General features: G+C 46.4%; 1 protein-coding gene across 6 annotated transcripts in view; it reads left to right on the forward strand.

Annotated features, from left to right (window-relative positions):
• The window catches only part of LOC128324989 (cadherin-6), a 278253-nt gene that overhangs the window by 199386 nt on the left and 54913 nt on the right, over positions 1 to 23954 (forward strand). For all 6 annotated transcript variants that reach the window (XM_053250290.1, XM_053250293.1, XM_053250289.1 and 3 more), the window contains 3 exons: positions 2003 to 2170; positions 5030 to 5217; positions 21164 to 21417. In XM_053250290.1, coding sequence (XP_053106265.1) covers positions 2003 to 2170; positions 5030 to 5217; positions 21164 to 21417 — 610 coding nt within the window. The remainder of the gene's footprint in view (positions 1 to 2002; positions 2171 to 5029; positions 5218 to 21163; positions 21418 to 23954) is intronic.

A 23954-nucleotide genomic window follows, 5' to 3' on the forward strand; every position in this document is an offset into this window, starting at 1 on the left:
CCCAAGCTCTGTTCTCAGCATCTTCAACTGCATGATAGCAGTTAAGGCAGCTTCATATGTACATATACAGTAAGTGATGTGCATATAGTATTGTCCACAAGGAATGGGGGGGAAATAATGAGTCTTGTGGTGCCTCAAGGATTAACACATTTATTTTAGCATAACCTTTCGTGGACCAGAGGTCACTTTATCATCAAATCTATTAAGTTTACCCTCCGTATATTTCCCAGGCTTAATATCCTGGAATGCACGTTGGCCTCTTCCCAGCCCTGCAACGTGCTCCTCTCCACATAGCCCAATCCTGGCTTTTGTTTCTTGGCCATACTAAAGTGTGACAGAACCTTAGGAGCTGACTTCTATATTGTATAAATCTGCAAAGGCACCATACTCACTGCTTTCTTTCTTAATGAATTTCCTCTTCGGTATCGTAGCGCTATATTTTTAATGAAGCCTTGCTAAAGTTTGCTACATTGGCTGACATCCAAATTAATGCTGCACTTGTACAACAAAGCTGTGCTAGTGCAAGAAGATGGTGAAGCTGTGCAAATCACAGGGCTGCTCAGAATTGTGCTCTTGCACAAATATTCCCTGGAAAACATATGAAGCATGTCTCAGGTTCTGCACTTTGTTGCTCAAGTGCAAACATATTGTGTTACTGCAACACTAATTCTGGAACTCTAGTTCTGGATATAGTGCAACGTCCTTATCCAAGTGCAGTGTTAGCCAGGATGCTGGCCATTGTTTTTGTCCCAGCTATTAAAATAAACATTTTGACTGAAAAAGGAGGTGGGGTTTTTTGTGTTTTTTTAAAGGAATTACCCACATACAATGAATGAGCTTTAGGACAATATGCAGCAGATAAAAAGCCATGCTCCTTTCAGTTTCATGAAAGAATTCAGAATAGGTTGATAAAGGAAATATATGATGCAACCATGTATGCAAGGAGCCTGAAGCTTTTCCCATGATGGCTGAGTCTGATACGGCGTAGGTCACAAAAGCGACAGCATGAGACAGAATTTGACAAGGCTGCAATTTAGTGTGATAATTTGGCAATGGTTATATATTTACACATTGCAGTGTGATTATTGCCAAGAGGGGGAAGCAGAGGTTTGAATGTACTGACATCTTCAGTGTCGCTTGTGGAAGGAGTTTTAGTGGTGGTGCTCCGCAACCATTTGTGGAAAATGAACCGCTAGCAGGGTGAAGCTTGTGAAAGAGATTTTGTAGTGAGGTCATTCTCGTGACTGGGCGGGGGGGGGGAGGAAGGGTTCATCCTACCATCACCCAGACGATCAATGTTTGTGTCTTCGGCATGTGAGCCAAAGACACCCACACAATCCGCAGTGCCAGGAGCAGTGTGGATCAACGGAGTCCAGGACTCATTTTCCCGGCCTCCAGATATCCTGCAAGGCACTGTGCAATGAGTGCGATGCCTTGGGGGATTCCCCCGTCAGACAGGCACTCTCGGCGCTCTTCTCTGCATCTCCTTGCACTGCATGCAGCTCAAGGAAACACAGGATCCTGGCAGCCGGGTTGAGGGTGTGCTCAACCTCGGCTAAGAGCTGGGCTAAGGAGTGGAGTTAGGCAGAGCGGGAGAGCCAGGCCACGCAGATCCAGGTGCTCCACACGAAAGAGGTTGCCTTAGTGCGTTGCATTTTCTTCCACTGGTGCAAGAACTGCTCTGGAACAGAGAATATTTTCTCCACATAATGACCTTGCACAAATCCTGCTCGATGTCTCCCACTATTTATTTTGTAAAGTTTCAAGGTTGCACCTCTACTGAATACTCAAAGAGATGTACAAATGAAACATAGAAAATGGCTCAAACATTAGAAAACAACAGAAACATATACTAGAAGTGCCACCCCACCACCCTTTGGTATCAGGGGTGGGAGATGAGAGAAAATGTCCTTGCAGATATGCTGCATTCCAGTTATTTAATGTAAGCATTTCCAATAAAAACTAGTCTCTTCAATTATGTCCTTCATTTTCTCCTTCTTAGGCATAATAAAAACTGCCCTGCTGAACATGGATCGGGAAAATAAAGAACAGTACCAAGTGGTCATCCAAGCCAAGGATATGGGAGGACAGATGGGTGGATTATCAGGAACCACCACAGTGAACATCACACTGACTGATGTCAATGACAACCCACCACGCTTCTCCCAGAGTATGGGAAATTGAATCATTCACCCGTATTTAGTAAATCTACTGAGCAGTTCTGCAGTCAGATATTATAAAGCTTATGAGTACATAGCCTTATAGCTTACCTAAAACCTAGTGGGAATGAAAATGGTTTGGGTGTGTGTGTGTAATGTTACAGACAAGGTTAGGCACAGCACTATACTAAATGTATACCTTGAATTTATATGTAAGTATAGAAAAAGCAATTAATGTTGCACTGGATGATGATTCAGCTTCCTAGAAATCTGACATTTCTTTTTTTTTTTTTAAGGTCTCTGGTTCTTATGTTTGCAAACATGTGGTTGAAAAGCACTGCCTGGAGGCTTTTCAGACAGCAGGCTTTACTGTAGGTTTACCGCAAGGTTTTACCGTGAGTTCAGGGCATAGTGGATATTCCGACACAGAAGGAATATTTTAAAAAATCAGGCTAGGTTCCAATATGGAAGGAAACCCCCAAATTGTGTATGAAGTGATCTCTGAAATATTGCATGGACTTTGGAGTAAATCTGAGCGATATGTGAATGCACACCCACCCTCCCAAAGTCCCATCTGAAAAAGCTTCTGGTGACCTCTCAGAAGCCAAGAGTTGCAAATTAAGACTGGCAGTCATCAGAGGGAGACTTTGATACTGTGCATTGCTGCCTATGATTAGTGGAAGCAAAATACATTGTAAAATAAGAGAAATAAATCTACAGTGTATGCAGGCTGGAAAAGTCCACTGTTCTTGGTGCAGAAATTGGAATGTTTTCCTGCTGTGTTGCCGGAAAACGGAGACCCCTTTTGGTGTACTCCCTTTCTTAAATTAAAAAAAAACCCAACTATTTTTCTTCTCATTAAAAGTCACTGATTAGATCAAATAAGCTTCTTGCTGTGGACTGTTGACACTTACATCAAAGCAGCTTTCTCCTCTGCTTTGTTTAGTGCCTGTGCTATTACACTATTTAAAAGGGTCAAAAGAAATTACACTGAACTCAGCTGAGTTACAAGGTAAGGGGGAAAGGTAGACCAGCTGTTACTCTGTGTTCATCAGAGCACGTAGACACAGGTTATTCCTATCTACTTTCTGTCACTAGTTAAGCAGTCTGTAGGATTTAATACTACCAGCATGTATTAGTTAATTTAGTGCTGGGTTCAAGATTAGATTGCCACATACCATAAAACCTATCCTCCACCACCTCTTAAAAACAAAAACAAACAAAAAAACAGCTCACTGACTGGGGAAAATGTGCACATCAGGAAGACAGCCGGGCTAAATAATCTCATACTGCGTGGGAGATGGCAATGGTAAACCCCTCCTGTATTCTACCAAAGAAAAACCACAGGGCTCTGTGGGCTCCAGGAGTCGACACCGACTCGACGGCACACTTTACTTTAGAGCCCTTCTCCCTGCACATGGAAAGCTAGTATGTCAGAGAGTTCTTGATTAATCCTGAAACAAGACAGACCAGGCAGACTGTACCAAGTGTTTTTGTCTTCAAGAAAATAATTCTGGGTTCAAAACTATGCCAGGTTTTACATACTAAGATTCAGTTTGCCCCCCTCCCCCCATTCTGGAATAACTCATAATGTAGGGCAAGCATCTGCCTCTGGGTAAGGGCAGCATGAGATGCCTCTTGACATGAATAGGCCATAATGTGAACCACAACTCTATGCCCTAAAGATCATCATCTTGGCCCACAGGCTTCTCACTTGCTGTGAGACAATGATGCGGAAACACAATGATCAGATCTCCCCAAGACAATATCTGTGGGTCATTTGCAGTGCATCTAGTTAGCAAGAAGGTTTTGGCTTGGCTCATTCTCATGTCACTGTGTCACATTGGACAATGGCTGCTCACTGTGTGCTATTCACTCACTTGACATGTAGAGGCATTTCATTTGCCCTGTTCAAAAATGCCCCTTTTTAGATTATTGTGAAAGGAATTACCATGAAATAATTTGCTGGTAGGGGAAGAGCTGTCTTATACAGGCTTGCTATGGAATGAAGACAGCCTGATTTATAGGTGACACTGGGCGGACATAAATGCCGGGTTCTACTCAGCAATCTTCCTATGTTTGGTGACCTGGAGGCAAGTCGGTGGTTTGGCAGGTGGGCCTGCAGGGACCAGTAGCCCATTCTGCACCTGAGCAACAACAAGCTGCTCAGGCTGGTTCATCAGGGAGAGCCAGCAAATCATAGGTGGGATCCTGTTATTTGTTCCTTATGTTAGCATCCTTCAGCCATCTGCAGTGATCGCCAGCAGCTCCCTCCACTGCAAACAGCTGCAGCAGTGCAAGCACTGAACCTTCCTATAAAAGTCCCCATGTTGACACCCCCAGTGCCTTACAGTGGAAAGAATTCTTAACCCATGTACCAACCAATAAACACACATGGCACTTGCAGGCCAACAGTTTAAGGCCCAGAGGGAAACCTTGTTGGTATGCAGACACTGCTTATATAGGGGACAGTGCACAGAATGAAACCTTTTAAATATACTGCCAGGTCACATGGAATGCAGAATAGATAAATGCTTGACAGCCAACATCTCATTTAAATTAGGAAATAAATATCAGTTTATTTCTTAGAATTTATTGATCACCTTTAACATCATCCCAAGGGAATATACAGAGTAAAAGCAGCAGTTAATATTCGAAGTAGAGAAACAGAAGTACTTAAAAGAGCAGATTATCCCCATTCTGACACTAGATAGCCAAAAAGGGGTAGTAGACTGTTGATGCAACCTGTGTAGACACTGGCAGAGAATGAGCATAGCAGGAAAATACTGCACATGACAGGAGGTTTTTGAAGAAAAGAACACCAGATCATTCTGACTGACTGTTTGAAGTTTCTATCTCTTTACCTGTAGGTGCTTACCAGTTCAAAATACCAGAGTCCATGCCACCTGATTCACCAGTTGGCAGGATAAAAGCCAGTGATGCTGACGTGGGCCAAAATGCAGAGATGGAATACAGCATCATTGAAGGGGATGGTGCAGAAATGTTTGGCGTCGTCACTGACAAGGAGACCCAAGAAGGCATTGTAACAGTCAAAAAGGTGCATATTTTAAGATGTTTTACTTGAATTTTGAATATGCCTTGTGACCTGCATTTTATTTCTCTCAGCTCTTAATGCTTTGTTAACCAAATATCCACCATGCTCTGCAAAGATAAGCTTTAGTGTCACATGTAATCCATTGTTTCAGGGTCCAAGTCAACCACTGTGGAAAAATGGGGAGTGGCTATCCAGGTCTGGTCAAGTGGCCAGGGGCAGCTCAGAGACATCAATGACACTCACCACACCCAGGTCCTCCACATTTCCCTCCACATTTCTGACCTTCCCAGTACTAATCTACTAATCAGAGCCCAAGATTGCTCTGACATTGTCCTTCCCAGGTGCAATCCTTTGTTCACAAAAGCTCTATTCACATGTTATGTTCCACACTTGTACAAGTATGCAGTGTATACAGGTACAGCTCTGTACACGGGTGCAATTATTCACACGTTATGTTGAACACCATTGCAGCAGCACTCTTCTTATCTGTACCATGCACCTGAGAGGCCTGTACCCAGGTTCATGTTTACAATGAAAACAGCTACATTCACAAAAAATGTACCTGTGCACAGACATCTGTACACATGTAACACATAATGTCCGAATAGGACCACACATTTTAAGGAACATCGAGATGATGTCTTCATATTGTTGTAGGCCAATGCTATCCTCCTATTTTGTGTTTTTCAGACCTTACGTAGCATTTTTTTAAAAACAAAATACCATTTCAGCACCAGCCTGACCACTATGAAAGACAAAATACTGCTGAAGTGTTTAAAGAACTCCTTTAAATGCCATAACTTGGTCTCAAGTCTCTTAATTGTTGGACTATCTCAGGCCACATTTGCACGTTTGGCAACTGGAGGTTCCCAAACCCAGGGTTAAGTTTTCTAACCGTAAATTGCATTGCAGACGTTCTTCCAACTAGAGCCCAGCAACCTCCAGGTTCAGAGCAGGGGGAACTCTCCCTCTTTCTGGTCTGCCGAATCCACATCCCAGCAAGCGCATAGCACTTGTGTCGCCAGAATGTGGGCAAGGTGTCAGAACTTCTCCAGGGCGGCAGCCATTGGCCACGATCTTCAAGCTGGTGTGCCGAGTGTGATTGTTCCTTTTTGGAATGGTCTTCCCACTCTTGGCAGGGAAAGGGCATTTACATCCCTTTAAATGCCATGCAAGCTCATCTTCTGACTGTGAGCATGTCGCCGCCCTCGTAAGAGCCCCACAACAAAACAGTCTCACACAAGCACAATTTCTGGGTGGGCGGGGGATGCTGAGAGGCACTATTTTTCTGTTACTCCAGGAAGGGAACATGATGACTTTCTAGGAGGAGATATGTATATGAGGGAGGGCAAAGGATCCTGGGGTTTGGCCACTAAGGATGCTCTTGTGATCGCTCACCCTGGCAAAACAGTCCATGGAGACCAAACCACACTCCTGCCGCCATGTCAGCTTGCTGCCTGGTGATTAGTCCTCTCATGAGAGGGCCATTCCACTGGAGAGGACCTTAGGCTCGTAAACCTTCAGTCCTCCATTGGACTGCACTCTCATGAGTTGAGCCATCTAAAAAAAGGGACCCCCACTTGTCTTGAAACCCCCCCCCCCCCGGTTCTCTATGGTTTATGGTAGAACTTACCCACAGTGACCTCCCTCCTCTCCAGTGAAGCTTTTGACACACCCAGGTGGTACCAGGTGGACAGACTAGGAAAACACCAGGACCAGGGACAGATCTTAACCCTAATTCAAATTTCTCGGGGTTGGAACAGCATTGTGGCATATGCAAATTGGTTGCCATGGGGAATCACGGGAGAGGGGATTCCCTCGATCCCAGGAGAGTGGGGTTGCTGTGCCAGGCAAAAATAAAAATATATATGTCCCAATGGGTGACCAGACTGGCAGAGGGTCTGGCTGGACTGCTTCGTGGCAGTTGCCAAGACTTGGAGAGGTGTTGCCGGGATACCCCTCCCCACGTCTTGCTTGTGTGGAGCAACCAGACTGGGCAGCATCTGTCATCTGGCCTGCATAGGTCTTTATGGCCTAACACTCTTGTGAGAGAGGAATTCATGAGAGAAGTCCTGTTGTCACATTATTGGTGATTCTGCCTGAACCCCCGGGCAGTTCTTCTCTTGAGTTGTGAACAGGTATCCCCATGGCCTTCCACTCTCATGAGAAGTACCTCATACCTTAGAGAGTGCCTTCTTCTGTATGATCCCCATCACATGTTGAGGTCATCTGGAGAGATCCATCTCCAGTTACCACTGGTACATCTGGTGGCGACTCGGAGCTGTGCCTTCTCTGTATCTGCTATATGGAATGCACTCATGGCAGATATCCATAATTTAGGCTCATTGTTGGCCTTTAAGAGAGCCCTAAAAACTTACTTACTTGGTTTGGCCTTCCAAGGTTTTTAAATAGTTTTTAGGTATAATTGGTTTTAAATGGTTCCGAGTTGTTTTATGCAATGCTTTTTTAAATGCTTTTTTAAATGGTGTTATGTTTTTTAAAAAAAATTGTTGTGCACTGCCCAGAGCCTTTGGATGGGGCAGTCTAGAAATGTACTAACTAACTAACTAACTAACTAAATAAATAAATAAATAAATAAATAAATAAGAGAGTGTGGTCTGCTCGGAAGCAGTATCCATCATCATCACAGAGGAGGAATCTCCCCTGTCACTTGAGGCAATGCTGATCCTGCTGGACGGTTCTTCTCATGAGCAACCCTATGTGTTAACCCAAGGGGAAGTGGCCAATCTTAGATTTTTGCTGTGATCTAATTGGGTTGCCCAGTTCATGGTGCCACCGCGACTGCATTGCTTGTGAACATATTTATTTATCGCTTCATTTCCGGAGAGGGAAGCATATAGTGCCCATCTTGCCATCCTGTCCCCTTTCTCTCCTGATTGCCAGGTGTGGGGGGGAGACAAGGGACAAAGTCAGAAGAGAGCATGGCCTCATGTGACTTTTTCATTTCACAGTCTTACAAGCTTGGGATGGGACGTGGCTGCATCCCTTTTGCCAGGCAAAGGCTTTTGTTGATTGGAGATGGGGGGGGGCAGAGAAAGTGCTCAGAGAGGCAGCCAGCAAGAAGCGCCACAGGCATGGAGTGGGCATGATCCCGGGCAGGTCTGGCTGTCCTCTCTATTATGGTCCCTGAAACTGCATGAAATGGCTGTTATGGTGGCGTCTGTGTTCAGACATAACACTGCTGCCCTCAAATCTCAGGTAGGGGCAGAAAAATTCACTACAAACCAAAGGTTCAAACTGGAGTTTGGTGAGGTAAACTGCAGTTCACTTTTGCTGTGAAACTGCAGTTTCACACATTTGGACGTTCACAAATTCGCACCTCTGTTCCATTTAACTGCACTTTCATGTTATATGCAAATGAGGCCTCAGCCTCTTAATTTTCCCTTGAATAGCCTCTCTTAATTTCTCCAGTGTCAGTTTCTGTTCCCACAGGTTGGGAGGATTCCTGATATCCTCATTATTTTCTTCTTTTTCTATGTTTTCAAAAAAATAGTGCTATTTTGCTATAACAACAACAACAACAAAATGATTCAAGGAAAGCCCCCACTCCCTTGCAGGAACAGAAACTGACAGTCAGGCAGTTAAGAAAGGCTGTTCAAGGAGTAACTAAAGAGCAATTCATCACAAATCCCCCTGTGCAATCTACAGGAAGAAATACAATGCACAGAAACTGTAAATAGGGACATTTTAATAAATGTTGGAGAGGACTTTTGATTAATGGGACATAGTTATGAATAAAGATTATAGAAAGATCTTGGCCATGGGGAAGGGCATCGCTGGATAATGTAGCACTACGTTATGTGTTGTGTGGAACTTACCTTTTAATTCTAGTTCCTGGCAATGTTGCTTTTCCATAATTACCTGGAAGTGGAGTTAAAAACTTCACAGTGCTCTTAAAGAGCTCTAGTGCGGAAGCTGCCCAGGACCTTTCACCACCATATCATTTCTGCTCTCTGACCTCATGCTTGCTTTAAGCTGCTTCCTCTACTGCAGCTCGTGCAGTTGCGCTGTAAAATATCACTGCATGAGTGCCGCAGGCCTCTATTGGGTCATGAATTGCAGCTAGGGAATGTCAATGCAAAGGCAAGAAGAGAGGCCAATATCTCAAAGCGGTACATTTATAAGATTTATAAAAGAATAACTATTGAGGCTTACCTCTCCTCTCATTTTTCATTGTCTGGTGCTGCTTTTTCCCCATCTTTGCTTTTGAATGGAAGTGCAGCCAGATTTTTTTAAAAAACAAGTACAGCTTTTTTCCACTTCTCCATATAGGAGGATATGGCAGAATATTGCCCGTTTCTTCAGCCAGTCAGTGTTTAATTGCCATGGTGTGAACTAGTACATCATAATGGCGAAGCGACTGAGCTGTGAAACATGAAGTGTCTGGTTCAGCTCCCCTGTCTGCCATGCACTTAAGGTAGCCTTAAGCAAATTGTCACTCTCTTCTCCTTGGCTCTCCTTTTGCAACAGAGGGATGATGGTAGTGACTTGCCTTCCAGGGCTGTTGTAAGCTTCATTGAGATAATATACATGAAGCACTTTGCACCATAACTAAATACTCGGTATTGTTAGCTGTGCTAGTGAAATGTATATGGGAACCGTTAGCAACCATTCATTTATGTGGAAAGAAATAAAAGGACGCACCAGTGTGGTGGGGCAAAAATGCTTCCTGCCCTTGGCACCAGCAATTAAGAAACACATTTTTGCTCAGGGGCCGAGCTATAATTGGGAGGACGTGTTCAAAGAACACAAGCCGCTCAGCATCTGGGAGGGTCCTCTTGCCTGCTCCCTCCCCCCACTGGCCAGCTGCCCACTCCTGCCCTCGGCCATTCACTTGCCACCACCCCACATGCAGCCGGCTCCCAGGTGGTGGGATGAGAGGTTCCTCCTTCCACATGGCCCAGAACTGTCTGTAAATGAAGGCCCTGCCTGTGCATCCTTCAACTGCAACCAAGCCAGTCAGGAGGAGGAACCTGCCATTTGGCTCTGTCCTCCTTTCCCACTGCCTGGGAACTGGCTGCGTGTGGGGTGGGGTGGTTGGCAGCAGCAGGCTCAAGTGAGGAGTGGCATTCTCACCACCCAGGCAGGCTGCCCGGGTGGTGGCTGTGGTACTGGCAGTAGGACAACCAATGGTAAGGGGGGCACATGTGAAACACTGCTGCAGAAAGGCGGGAAGCACTGGGGAGGGGAGCAAACACAGGCTCACTCTCTCCTAGCTATGCCCCTGCATTTGCTGCTATCTCAATAGCCTCCTTTCCTGTCTTTTGTTTCATGGATTGCTTCTACCTTCAGCTCTGCTGGAAATGAACTCACAATAGAACTTTCACCCATCACTTAAAGTGTAGTGTTGTATTATCCAATAATGCCTTTCGCTATGGCCAAGATCTTTCTATACTCACAAGTATGTCCAGTTAAGAATGGGCCTTCCCAAAGTTAGTTAAAAGCTTTTCTGGTCCCAAGTTGTATTGCTTCCTGTTCATAAGGATTAGTGACAAATTGCTCCCGACTTGCACCATATTAGTCACTTCAATATGCCAAAGGGATGTGGGGATTTGATTTCGGGCTTTCTTTTGCTATTCTTTCCCTTTTATAGCAAAGCACTCCTATTTGAGTATAAAAAGAAAGCATAATCCTAGAAAATTAATAATGAAACTCTCCATCTACCCCAAGAAGGGGACAGAAGCTGACTAATAAGGGCAAATGAGAGGCAATTCATCTGTTTCCAGCCTCCAAAAAGGAGGCAGAACCAGCAGTCAGGAAGCTTTCCATTAAAGGCACAGTGGCTTTTCAAAGCCCCAATAGCAATAGCAGTAGCAATAGCACTTACATTTATATACCGCTCTATAGCTGGAAGCTCTCTAAGCGGTTTACAATGATTTTAGCATATTGCCCCCAACATTCTGGGTACTCATTTTACCGACCTCGGAAGGATGGAAGGCTGAGTCAACCTTGAGCCCCTGGTCAGGATCGAACTTGTAACCTTCTGGTTACAGGGCGGCAGTTTTACCACTGCGCCTCCAGGGGCTCAATAGCGTTTTGTCTGCCCACACTGTTCAGGCTGGTGCTGCAATTGCACTTTTATACAGCAAAAATTGACATCAAACCCAAAAATACCACAAGGGAACAACAGAGAAAGCACAGGTATGCAACATGTTTACTACAATGTCATCTGGATTCTCCATAAAATGCTAGTGACAAGGAATAGCAATTTCAGAGGAAAGCACTTTTATGCAAGCAACCTTGCCCAATACTATAGTGTAGTGAAATAGATGGAACTGTTTTTTATATGGAAGGATGTTATGCTACATATCTCCATTTATGAGCAAATGTATATGTGAAGCAGCTACTGTTTCTCACAATGTCACTTCTGTTGTGATGCAGCACATATACAGTATTAAGTTATTTATTATTATTATTTTTTGTTTACACAGTCAGACAGGTGTTATTGACTGGTTTGTTTTATCCAGACATCGAGTCCTTCCCAAGGACCTGGGATGCCAGAATTTTATTGTCAATTGTTATAGATATCGTCGCAGAATATAGGCTGTTCCCAGTAAAGCTGCTTTTTGTAATTGGCTGATGGTGATTTCTGTGGCCCCTATGGTGTTGAGGTGCTCTTCAAGGTCTTTTGGAACTGCACCCAGGGCGCCAATTACTACTGGGATTATTTGGGTCTTTTTCTGCCACAGCCTTTCAATTTCAATTTGTAGATCTTTGTATTTGGTGATTTTTTCTATTTCTTTTTCTTCTATTCTGCTATCCCCTGGTATTGCTATGTCGATTATTTTGACTTGTTTTTCTTTCTTCTCGACTACAGTTATATCTGGTGTATTGTGTGGCAGATGTTTGTCTGTTTGTAGTCGGAAGTCCCATAATATTTTCACATCTTCATTTTCTTCAACTTTTTCAATTTTATGGTCCCACCAATTTTTGGCTACAGGTAGCTTGTATTTTTTGCAGATGTTCCAGTGTATCATCCCTGCTACTTTGTCATTTCTTTGTTTGTATTATTATTATTATTATTATTATTATTATTATTATTATTGATTGATTTCTATACCGCCCTTCCAAAAATGGCTCAGGGTGGTTTACACAGAGAAATAATAAATAAATAAGATGGATTCCTGTCCCCAAAGGACTCACAGTCTAAAAGAAACATAAGATAGACACCAGCAACAGTCACTAGAAGTACTGTGCTGGGGGTGGATAGGGCCAGTTACTCTCCCCCTGCTAAATAAAGAGAATCACACATTAAAAGGTTCCGCTTTGCCAAGTTGCAATTTGGCCTCTTTTCACACAAGTGTTTTCTATTTACAGTTTGCAGATACTTGTTAGGAAACTCCACCACTAGTCTCCAGAAATAAATCATTGTCTCCAGAAATAAAACATTTTGCATATTAAACATTACCTTTGAAATGTAGCATAATATTGATTAAATCTTGTATGTTAAAATGATCTTAGTCCTATGTTGCTAAATTTCTTCATCTAAGGCAGGCCTGCACAACATAAGGCCCAGGGGCCAGGACCCTAACCCCATGGGGACTTTTTTGCCGGTCCGCAAGTAGGAACATCTTGCAGCAACAGTACCCAAACAGTACCCAAACTCCTGTAGCAGAGTAGCCCAATCAGACTCTTTGGGTCATTTCCCTCTTCTTAAAGTGGGCCATCCTCTGTCCTCTCTGAAATTGCCTTACAACACCCTCCAATGCATGTTTACTCAGAAATATTCTCATCGTGTTCCCAGTGAGGCTTACTCCTAAGTAAGCATGCCTAGGATTGTAATCTGAAAGCCACAGTGGTTTAGGGAGAGGAGAGGACTTGACATTTGTTGGGGCTGGCAGGCACTCCATGTGCCCCACTGACTAAGCAGGGACAGGGCCTGTTTTCTGACCACTATCCTTAGTTAGAATTATGGGTTCCTTGAAAAAAGTTCCACAAGTAGCTAATAACTGCTTTCATTAAAATGTTTAATTAATTATAATATAACAATATGCCAGGGGCGTAGCAAGGTGGGAGTGGGCCCAGAGACAAGATTTTAAAATTCTCCCCTCCCCACTGAAGCTCAGTTCATGAAGTAAAGAAGTATTAAATGAGGCTGAATAGTGCTAACAAAAAGCATAGTGATATAGATAGATAAATAGATAGATAGATAGATAGAAATACACATACATACACACCCCTCTGTGCCACAATAGAACATCATCCTAAACTATTTTTTAAAGGTTTTGTAAATTGTGGATGATGCAAGTCATTTAATGGTACTAGAGAAAGACGTGCTGTTCTGGCAGCTCCAGGTCTTAACACCCACATCAATTTTGGAGGATGAATACAACTGAAGGAAGCCCGGGCGGGTGCGCGGCTGGGGGAGTCAGTCATGTGACTTGCCTCTGGGCCCCCCCCCCGCAAGGCAGTGGGCCCCCAGACAACTGTCTCCCCTTGCCCTATTATAGTTACACCCCTGCAATATGCTGAAAACTGACTTCAGCCCCTCAAAACCACATCATAGTTGTTTCTGGCCCACCAGGGCATTGGAGTTGTGCATCTCAGATCTAAGGCAATGATTAATTCTATTAGCATGCATCTTCTCTGTGTGTCGTGTGTGTGTGTGTGTGTGTGTCTCCACTCACTCTCTTTGTAAAAGAACAGTGCCTTATTAGATCATGGTGGGCATCATCTGATTATATGACACTATTGTTGTCAGAAAGAGTTTCACTAATCTTATTTACAATCAACTTATCTGGCAAGCTTAATAAGGTTACAGATATCAGCCTGAATCAGCCCGCATCAGCCCAAGCTTAGCCAACATGAAAGAGACATTGTGTAGATTTTCAAACATGCAGTTTTGCCTGTGGATATCCATATGACACTTGTCATTACTTGTTCCTACAGAAAAGCCTCATACAACTTGATTTTGATATCAGTTGATTTCTATTAATGCTTGTGACCGATTCTGAAAATAATGCTTTGGCCAGGTTTCATAGAACACGAGGAATAAAAATGTGCTGTGGCTCCTTTCCACCTAAATTGCTATAAGTGCTCATGATGTTTTTTCTGTACCCTCGGGATTGCATGATGTAGTCAAATCTAACTGTGACATTATATTGTTTCTTGCACGCAGTTCCCCCTTCCCTGAAGCTCCAGGGGCTGTTTCCTTGTGAGGAAGCTTATGGCATTTTTGTTACATATTTTTTTCTTACAAATGTATATCCTTAGCATGGAGGAGCAGGCAAGCACATGGACAGATGGGGCTAGTCCATAAATCAGTATTCTCCCAAAGCAAACAATGTCTACTTACTTAGAGGCCTCTCTGCTCCCCCAAGGCTCCTTCCTCCAACCTCCTACAAAATTCAGACCCATTTCTCTTTCTCTGGATGTATTTCCACTACCAGATGCTTGTCCAACCCTCAAGTACTATTATGTGGGGTGTGCACTAGCTCAGGAACCACCAGCTATCCATTCTTGTGGAAGAAAAATCTACTAGCCGTCAAAAGCTATTAAACTAAGGTCTTCGGCTAGTTTTGCGGACATCCGCTGATCATTAGCAAGCAGTCAGGTTAAGCAAATGATGGTTATCTCTTCACTTGACACAACACAACCGTATTTCCCTTACACTATTTTACTGAATGTGATGCTAGATTGCTTTTGACATCACGGACAGTAACATACTTGGTTGCATTTGCAGCGGAGAAATATCCAATATGTTTAACACCTGACTTGTACAGGAATGTGGCCCATTTTCTGATAGATGCTTTTAGAGGAAAGGAAAGACAATTCAAAGTGAGCAATTTATTTTCCCATTTGCAAGGAAATGTTCCATTACGGCAGGGACAATGTGAGAAAGCAACATCCCTTGGCAAACACATTTGGGAGGTGTTCATTACTGAAACATGAGAGTATGAACTCGAACCTTCAGTTAGTATATCCTCACCTTAAATAGGTATCTGGTGTTCTGCTGATGCCATTATCACCTTGTAAAAGGTGTAAGACCGAGCATGCTTCTGAGGAGAAACCTAGATCATCAGAACATTTCAGCAGGGCTTTACCCCAATTTTGGACATTGAATGTTCCCACACCAGCTAGTTTCATAGTTGTCACGTTATGCATTCACAGCCATCTTCTTCTACTGGAGCCTTAAAAGCAGTAGTATTAGTAGAACTTCGATCATGCTTGATGTGGAACTACTGCTACTCAGGGCCGGTGCCAGGGTTTTTTGCGCCCTAGGCGAGATCACCTTCTGTCTCCCCCCCCCCCCGGCCAATCATATTTCAAACACAGATGTATTATAGGAAGAATGAAAAGCACAGAATTTGAAATCATCCCCCCCCCCGCCAGCGCTCATCGGGGCAGCAGCGTTGCCCCCTTTACCGGATGTAACTGGAAGTACTCGACACGCCTGTGTGCGTTGCACACGCACCCAACACGCACAGATATGTTGAGTACCTCCAGTTCCATCTGGTAAAGGGGGCAACAGGGCGGCACGATGCCAGCCCAACGGACTTTTAGGAAATCGAGCGCGGGGAGGGGAGAGAAGTGCACCCTCCCCTGCCCTTAAAGTTACCCCAGGCCAGTTCCATGCACCTCCCTAATGTGGGGCCCATGGAGCAGACTTACAGGAGCTAGGCAGCCAGGGGAGCCAATGGGATGAGAGGCAGTAGGGATGGGGGGGGACCCTTCTGGGCAGTCTCTCCCCGCAGTGAGCCAGCTGGCTGTGTCCGGGGGGCTGGGGGGAGGTGGTGGTGTCTTGCCATGGAGCTGGTGGCCCTTTGGCTACTGCCGGCCACCAGGCACTGCCAGGCTCTCCCGGGGCTGTGGCTGCTGGTTTCTGCAGCCCTCTTGCCTGATGTCTCTGTGCCACCGACAACCCTAATCCTACCCCCCCCCACACCAGAGAGGGAGCAGCGGCAGCCCGCTGAGTGTGCGGGGCGGGGGGGCAGCCTTCTTGTAGGCGGCGGCAGCAGCGGCCTCAGCCTCCTCCTTGCAGGCCTCTCCTCCGCGGCTGACCAAGCAGGCGCTGCTTTCCGCCCTCCTGCCGCTTGTGCCGGCGGCGGCGCCGTGCGCCCCGCGAGCTCCTCAGCGGGCAACTGCCAGGCTGCTGCTGGGCGGGCGCCACCACCGAGGCCCTCGACTCAGCCGCGGCGGGCTTCCCATGCTGAGAGTCACTCAGCAGAGCCGGCCCGCTGCTGACGGCGGCTCTGGGGCGCCCAGTGGCCGGTCGGGGCTTCGGGGTGAGGGTGGTCGCCCTCCTCCTCCTCCTCCTGCAGCCTCAACTGGCAGGCTGGGCAAAGCAGGGCGCGGGGGCGGGCTGGGGAGCCCCGCCACGCCAGAGGCGCGGCTGGCTGACTGGCCGGGGTTGCGGGGTGCCCAGCAGCAGCAGCAGGCTGCTGCCTGGCAGGTGCCCCCACTGGCTGGCCTTCGGTGGGAGCCTCCTCACGGGGGGCTCCCTCTGGAGCGGGAGGCGAAGGCGGTCCTCGCAAGGCCTGGACTGCTTCGTCCAGCAGGCGCGGTGCGGCCAGAGAGAGTGAGCTGAGTCCCACCCCGCCCCCGGAGGAGGCGGCGCCACCTGCTTGCTGCTGCTGCTGCTGATGCTGCCTCGGGGGCTGGGCGGGGCCTGCTGCTGCTGCCTGCCTGGCCCCCGCCGCACGCGGCGGGGGGGAGCCCTGGGAGGGGGGCGGCGGCAGCCCCGGGTTGGGTCCCCCGCCTCGCCCGGCCGCCAGACAAAGGGCTGCTGCCTTGTCCTGCCTTCTTGGCCCCTCGCTCTCCCCCGCCAGGCAGGGGCCTGCAGGCTGACCGTTCGGGGTGGGGGGGCGGCAGGCTGGCCAGCGCGGTGCCCCCTCCATTTTGGCGCCCTAGGCAACTGCCTAGTTTGCCTTAATGGATGCGCCGGCCCTGCTGCTACTACTTGTATAGATATTTATATAATGCTTTTCAAGGAAAAAAATCTCAAAGTAAATAAAACGATTCCCTGTCCCTAAAGGGCTCTCAGTCTAAACAGAATCACAAGGTAGTCACCAGCCGCCACCACTGGGGGTGGGGGTGGAATACTGTGCTTGGGTTGAACAGAGACATTTGCTCTCCCCCTACTTAATATAAGAGTCAGCACTTTAAAAGATAACAGGGGCAGATACTACAAGGTACATGAGAAGCACCTAACTCTGTGCTTGCCCTCATGCTGCTAATAGAAGTCCAATGGGGATCATTTGACAGAATTGCCAGGTGAGAGGGGATGCTGAACCTTTTCCCTGATGGCCAAGTTCTTCCTTATACATTTTAATCAGTAATTTTTAATCTATTCTTTCTCAGCTGGAGAAATGAGAAGTAAGCTCAGGGGGCGGCGGGTGGCGGACAGCCTTGCAGGACATACGCAGGAAAGATTTGGTAGGTGCAGGAGATTTAAGCACTTCTCTCTCCCACCTGCCAGTTCATATATGAACATGTGAAGATGCCTTATACTGAGTCAGCATTAGTCTGCCTAGGCCAGTGTTCTCTATTCTGACTGGCGGCAGTTCCCTGGGGGCCTCAGAAAGGGATTGTTCTTGGTCTAGATTTAACTGGAGATGCCATGGATTGGACCTGGGACCTACCTTCCTTCCTTCCTTATTTATTTATTTATGCATTTAATTAATTGATTGATTGATTAATTGATTAATTAAGATTTCTTGTATACCACCTCCTCCAAAGACTCTAGGTGGTGAACAGTTACAATACCAATAGCATGGCGTTATCCATGCAAGATAGGTGCTCTGTCACTTTTCCTTCATGCAAGTGCCTCCCACATTCATGTTAAATCATGTGTAATTCTCCCCTTCAAGTTCAGGATTGTGTTACGATGACTAATCAAAAGATACATCCAGTTTAACAAGGTTTAACCTAAAATGAGATGCAGGAAAGATGCCATCTTTCAGAAATGCCACTTTCAGCCAGGAGAGGTGTGTGTTCTTGTTTGCTTTGCAGTTATCTTGTAGATGTAGATGTCACACACATTCTCTTTCTCTCCCCCCCCCCCCCCCGCCAACCCCGGATGAGTCCTATTAATGAAATTCCTACAAAAATAGTCCTGATATTTACGACATCAGTAGTCACAACAATTCTAAACCAGGCCTACACAATGTGACCCACAAAACTGAATGACCATTTACAGAGGCGTAGCTAGGGAAAATAGCGCCTAGGGCAAGCACTGAAATTGCGCCCCTGTCCAAACAGCAATGATGGGACTTGTAGTCAACAATATCTGGAAATCCTTGTTAAAAGGAACACTGTACCATCTAGACATGGTTGTTGATCAAAACCTGAAAACATGAGCCATCTCTGTAAAAGACTTAGAACAACAGTCAGGAGTTATGCGAGGATTCCAAGTGTCATTTTCTCTGTCTCATCTCATTCTTTTTAAAAAACATGACTTTGTCCTAGAGGATCACCTGCCCAAATAGCCACTAGCAAAATAGGGGAAGAAGAAGGGGGGCGGTCTATAAACCAGTGAATGATTCCTGCCAGCCTTTGTCTTATGATGACTGTTGGCTCATGATGGGGTATATGTGCATTCACCACACCAGTGCTTACTTTGACACCAAGAGGGAGGAGGATACATTAGTTTGCCACACTAGACAGAGGCATTTGCAACAGGAGCAGACAGCCAGGTTCTGCCAAGGCCAAAACCAGCCCCTGCCAGACTAAGAAATCATTGTAATTTGCCCCTTCCTGTCACAAGCAGCGTGCTGTTCTTTTATTATTGACTGTAACTCTCAGATATCCCAGTCATGGATGGAAAATTCAGGGTCAATTTACAAGAGACACATTTTCTACATGGAAGTTTCTTCTGTGCTGGTATTGTGCAGAAACCCATGTGTAGTGACCGCCAGGGGCATAGCAAGGTTGGAATAGGCCAAGATGAGATTTTAAAATGAGCCCCCAGCCCCTCAAAGTCCAGGGCCTCCACACATCCCAGGCCCCCAAGGATTTAAGTCTGATATTTCAAAATAAGTATGCTGCCTGGAAATACATTTCACTGAATACACACATGCACACTTCACAGTATATAGTGCTAGACATTGAGTACTATATATTTGTGCTACTTTTAATGCCTAGAACACACTAGCAACACTAATTATTAAAATGGCCCCCTCGCTGCAGATTAGCAAAGGAGACTTTCAACCATGCAGTTTGAGCCTATGTTTGTTTTCTCAGAATTCTGAACAAATTCAGTAAAGTTTGATTGCAGGAGGTTTTTCACACGAGGCTTTTAAAGCCCTTTAACACACATCTCCTCTGGAATGGAGGTGCTGCATTCACATGTTGGCCAGATTTACCCTGAAGTCCCTGCAAGTTATTGGAGATAGGTTCACACACAAGAAAAATAAAATAAAATAAAAGCACAACACATGCTTCACAGTTCTCACTCAGACCTTCTGGATTGCAAAACAACTTGAACATAAATGCATTTATAAATGAATGAAAGAATGAATAAATAAATAAATAAATATTTGTTCCAGAAGTGTTTGTAATTTTCTGACATGAAACAAGCCACTTATAGGCCTTAGATAGTTTTTGTTTTTAAAGCCAGCACATTTTATCAGTCTCGCCCCACCACCCATATCAAAGCCCTATGGCAAGCAGATCCCTATATATGGGAGTAACCACAAAAAGGAATTCACAGTACCTGGCAAAAGCTGTGCTGGATAGTCTGGGCAGAGGGTCTGCTGCTGCAGAGAACTCTGCCTGCCTTCTTCTTCCTGGCTTCTCTTTGGGGCCTGCTGAGTTTATGCTTCAGGGAGGCCTACACAGAGGCCTCTCTGTAAGCCCCGCCCACCCACCAATCAGCTGAGAGGCAGGGAGAGAAGAGCTGCTCTGCAGTTTGCAGGCCCTGCTAGAGGCCGATCCTAGGCCTCGCAGAAGGCAAGCAGGATGGCAAGTGGCTGAGGGGCCCTGGGGCTGGGCAGGTGGGCAATGGGGTGGGGGTGGCAGGAACTGGTGTGGCGCCCCCACCTCAGTGGCACCTAGGGCACGTGCCCTGCCTGCCCTCCCCCCCAGTTCCGCCTATAACCATTTATTATGGCACACTGTCAGGATCAGCCTGCCCCCAAATCAGGTGAAACCTTTCTGGAGGAGGAGGAGGACCTTGCTGCCATCCTCATCATGTACTAGACCAAGGACAGTCTGCATAGCCTGAGGCTGCCATCCAGAACCTCCAGTCAGAGGATCCATGGTGCCTGACTGGTCACACCTCCTAGCTCCCAACCAGTCACCATCACTACCAGAAGCAGAGGCAGTGACAAGCCTCAGCTGAAGCATGACCAGAAGGTACCACACATTTCTGGCAGCATCATGCCTCCCACCTTTTACTCAGAAGAAGGAATCCATAACATGAGCATACACTAGATCTGGGCTTTGCTGATGCTGCAGGCAGGAGTGAGGCCAATCTGCTCACTTGCTGCCTGCTGGAACATCTCTTTTTGCCCAGCAACTTGTCCTCTGCTTGACTCCCTAGCTAGAGATTGCAGTACACTTCGACCTGGTCCTGCCTTTGCCCTGCTGGAGAGCAAGCCAGCCTCATCTGTATGATGGGAAATCTAGCCGCACCACTCATGGTTGGCAAGTACAAGATGCACACCAGGAGCTCAATTAAGCTCCTGTTTTGCTGCTGCCTGGGGCTACAAAGAAGTCTATGAATATTATGATAGCCATTGTACATGGCTGATGTGCCATATTCAGCTGGTTAGGCCTCATTGTGCAAGCCTGACACAGAACGCACACCAATCCATTGATGGCAACACGTTGAGAGGTATTATGGAGATGCCACTGAAGTCCTCAAAATCTGAATCTCATTTTCAGCAACATGGACTTGTTCAATATATTTCAGAGCCTCTTTAAATGTCAAGTCTCCCTGCAAAACCCTTTTCAGTTTTATGATTAGGATGTACATTTTCCTTTGTAGGCTTTGGATTTTGAAAAGAAAAGACAGTTTACTCTGAAAGTGGAGGCTGCCAATCCTCATGTGGATCCCAGATTCCTCTACCTGGGGCCTTTCAAAGATGTTGCTACTGTCAGAATCCTGGTGGAAGATGTAGATGAGCCCCCAGTGTTCAGCAGGCCAGCATATGTACTGGAAGTGAAGGAAGATGTCCAGATAAACACTGTCATAGGAACTGTGACTGCCCGCGATCCCGACATTGCCAAGAATCCTATAAAGTAAGTGGAGATCATTTCAGGTTTTGTTATTTGCTTCTCAACATGTTATTTATTTTTATATGATTTCCCTCTATTGAATACATTTGTGTCTTTGTTATGTACCGGTATATCTAAACATCTGTTTATTACAGGAAAACCTTAGTATTCACTGGGCTTCTGTTCCCGGCTAGTGCCGTGGATACCAAAACTATGAATACTGGGTAATTAGGGCTATGGAACTGCGGGGGTTAGGTTTGTAAGGGGGGGGAATTGGACTAAAATGGTGGTGGTGTATAATTATAATTAAAATCACCATGGATGATGGCGGAGGCAGCCACAGCAGTGGGGATTGAGGTGGAGGTGGTACATTTTACCTTCTAAGATCACCGCAGATGGTGGCAGAGGCAGCCGCAACAGCAGGGGTTGCAGAGGAGGCGACACATTTTTACTTTTAAAATTGCCACAGAGGCGGCCCCAACAGCGGGGATTTTGGTGGGAGCAGCAATGGGGATTTTTTCTCCCTCCAAGCCTCTCTTCCAACTGACCACGTGGGCTGCTCTGGAGCCCATTTTGGGCCTCTCTGAGCACGCATGGAGGGAGAAGGAGTCCCCGTTGCTGCTCCTGCTGCAGTCCTCACTGCTGTAACCATCTCCACAGTGACTTTAAAAGGAAAATGCGCCACCTCCTCCTCTGCAATCCCTGCTGTTGTGGCCACCTGTGCTGCCATTTGCGGGGATTTTAGAAGGTAGAACGCGCTGCCTCCCTATCCCCACTGCTGTATCTGCCTCCACCATCATCTGCGATGATTTTAAATGGTAAATGCTGCCTCCTTTCCCCTCACCCCTCTCCAACCCAAGCCCTATACTTTACTTGCTGGATTCCCCTTTACAAATATTGCCGTGGCTGACCCGCAGATACGCAAGTCTCCCCCCTCCCTTCCCGGTGTATGCTGATTTTGGGTGCCTATTCCCTGAGCATGGATACACAAAACCACAAGTGCTGAAACCGTGGATAACAAGTTTTGCCTGTATGTACCTTGAAACGCACCAGTTTTTTTAATGTCAACCTTTTACCATTATTAAAAACGACATTGTTGGGTAGCAATATGTCTGTTTTTTAAAAAAATGTCTAGGCCCATCTGTGAGTAATTGTGATAGTTTTATTGAGGAGTACATAAAGCATTGGCTAGATTCAAACACAACAGCAACCTTAAAAGGTGCATTCTAGGGATGGGTCCGGACTGGTCCAGAGGCCATTCTAAAGGCCTCCAGACTGTCTGGACCGGTCCGGACGTGGCCGGTTCAGTTTGGATGGTGGGGGTTCCTTTAAGGGCGGGGGAGGGTTTACTCACCCCTCCCACCGCTTTTCCCCCTCCAGCGCTCATATTTCTTGTAATAATTGGGGCAGCAGGATACCTCCCTGCCGCCCCTTCTCCCTCTTCAATGCAAAAGGCTCTGGCAAGCCTTTTGTGCACGCGCACATCGCGCGCGAGCTTCTTGTCTCCCCGACGTGTGTCAGCAGCAGCAATAGCAACATCAGCTCCCTCCCTTCCACTGTCCGCGCTCCTCGCCCGAGCGTCGCTCGGTTCCACTGTTGCAGAATATAAAAGGTCTTGCTAGAAGCTCTCGGGGCCCGCCCACTCTATATTTTCCCGCCCTTCAAAGACAGAACCTCTGAAGACCTGATCCATAACCTGCTTAAGCCAAAAACGATGGAGTTCTCTTACAGTGGACTGAATCTGGAGATTGCTGTCTATCCAAATGTACAATCACACCAGAGTTCAGTTTCAGGGGTGTCATTTCACGGTATAGTGAGGGGAGATTGTGGTTTGTAAAGAGGGTGAGCAGCACACAACACTTGCGGCAAGATTCAAGCTGCTGTCGCACAGCCCTTCCCTTCTCTCGTTCCAAGCGGCTGTAACTGGACTGCAACCCGCCCCCCGTGTCGCCCCCTCCTTATATCCCCCCTGTCATTATATTGTCTTTCGCTCTCTTGGATGATATTATCGAAATGAGAGAACCTCTTTGACAGAGCTTCACGTCTCCGCGACGCACGTCCAGCCTCTGCCTGCAAACCCATCTCCCCAGGGACTCCACTTTTCGCTGTTACTGTCAAGTACCCTTGACTCTTTATTTTTGCCCTTTTTATCTATTACAACTAATTCGAGTTCTTTTGCCCTTTTCAGCTTTAAGATGTGGCTTTCCGTAAAGTCCCCCCTTCTCTCCGCCCCCCGCCCCGCCCCACCCCGCCCCCTGCCACATAGTTCTCCGAGTGCAAAGCCTTTTAGAAATTGAAGAGGGAATTTTTTTTTTTTACTGTCAAAAAAATTTTTCACTTCAAATTATCTTGGCTGATGGCACGGGTCCCCCCACCCCCACCTGCCCTCTCCTTTCCTTTCCCCAGACTGGGGGCCTCCTGTCTCAGCCTTTTGACAGCCCCGATCAGCAAAGAGGTTCTCTCATTTTGACGTGCGCGTGCACAAAATGCTTGCCGGAGCCTTTTGCATTGAAGAGGGAGAAGGGGCGTCAGGGAGGTATCCTGCCGCCCTAATTATTACA

Source organism: Hemicordylus capensis, chromosome 4 (genome assembly GCF_027244095.1).
Source record: "Hemicordylus capensis ecotype Gifberg chromosome 4, rHemCap1.1.pri, whole genome shotgun sequence".
In the NCBI taxonomy this organism is placed as follows: domain Eukaryota; kingdom Metazoa; phylum Chordata; class Lepidosauria; order Squamata; family Cordylidae; genus Hemicordylus; species Hemicordylus capensis.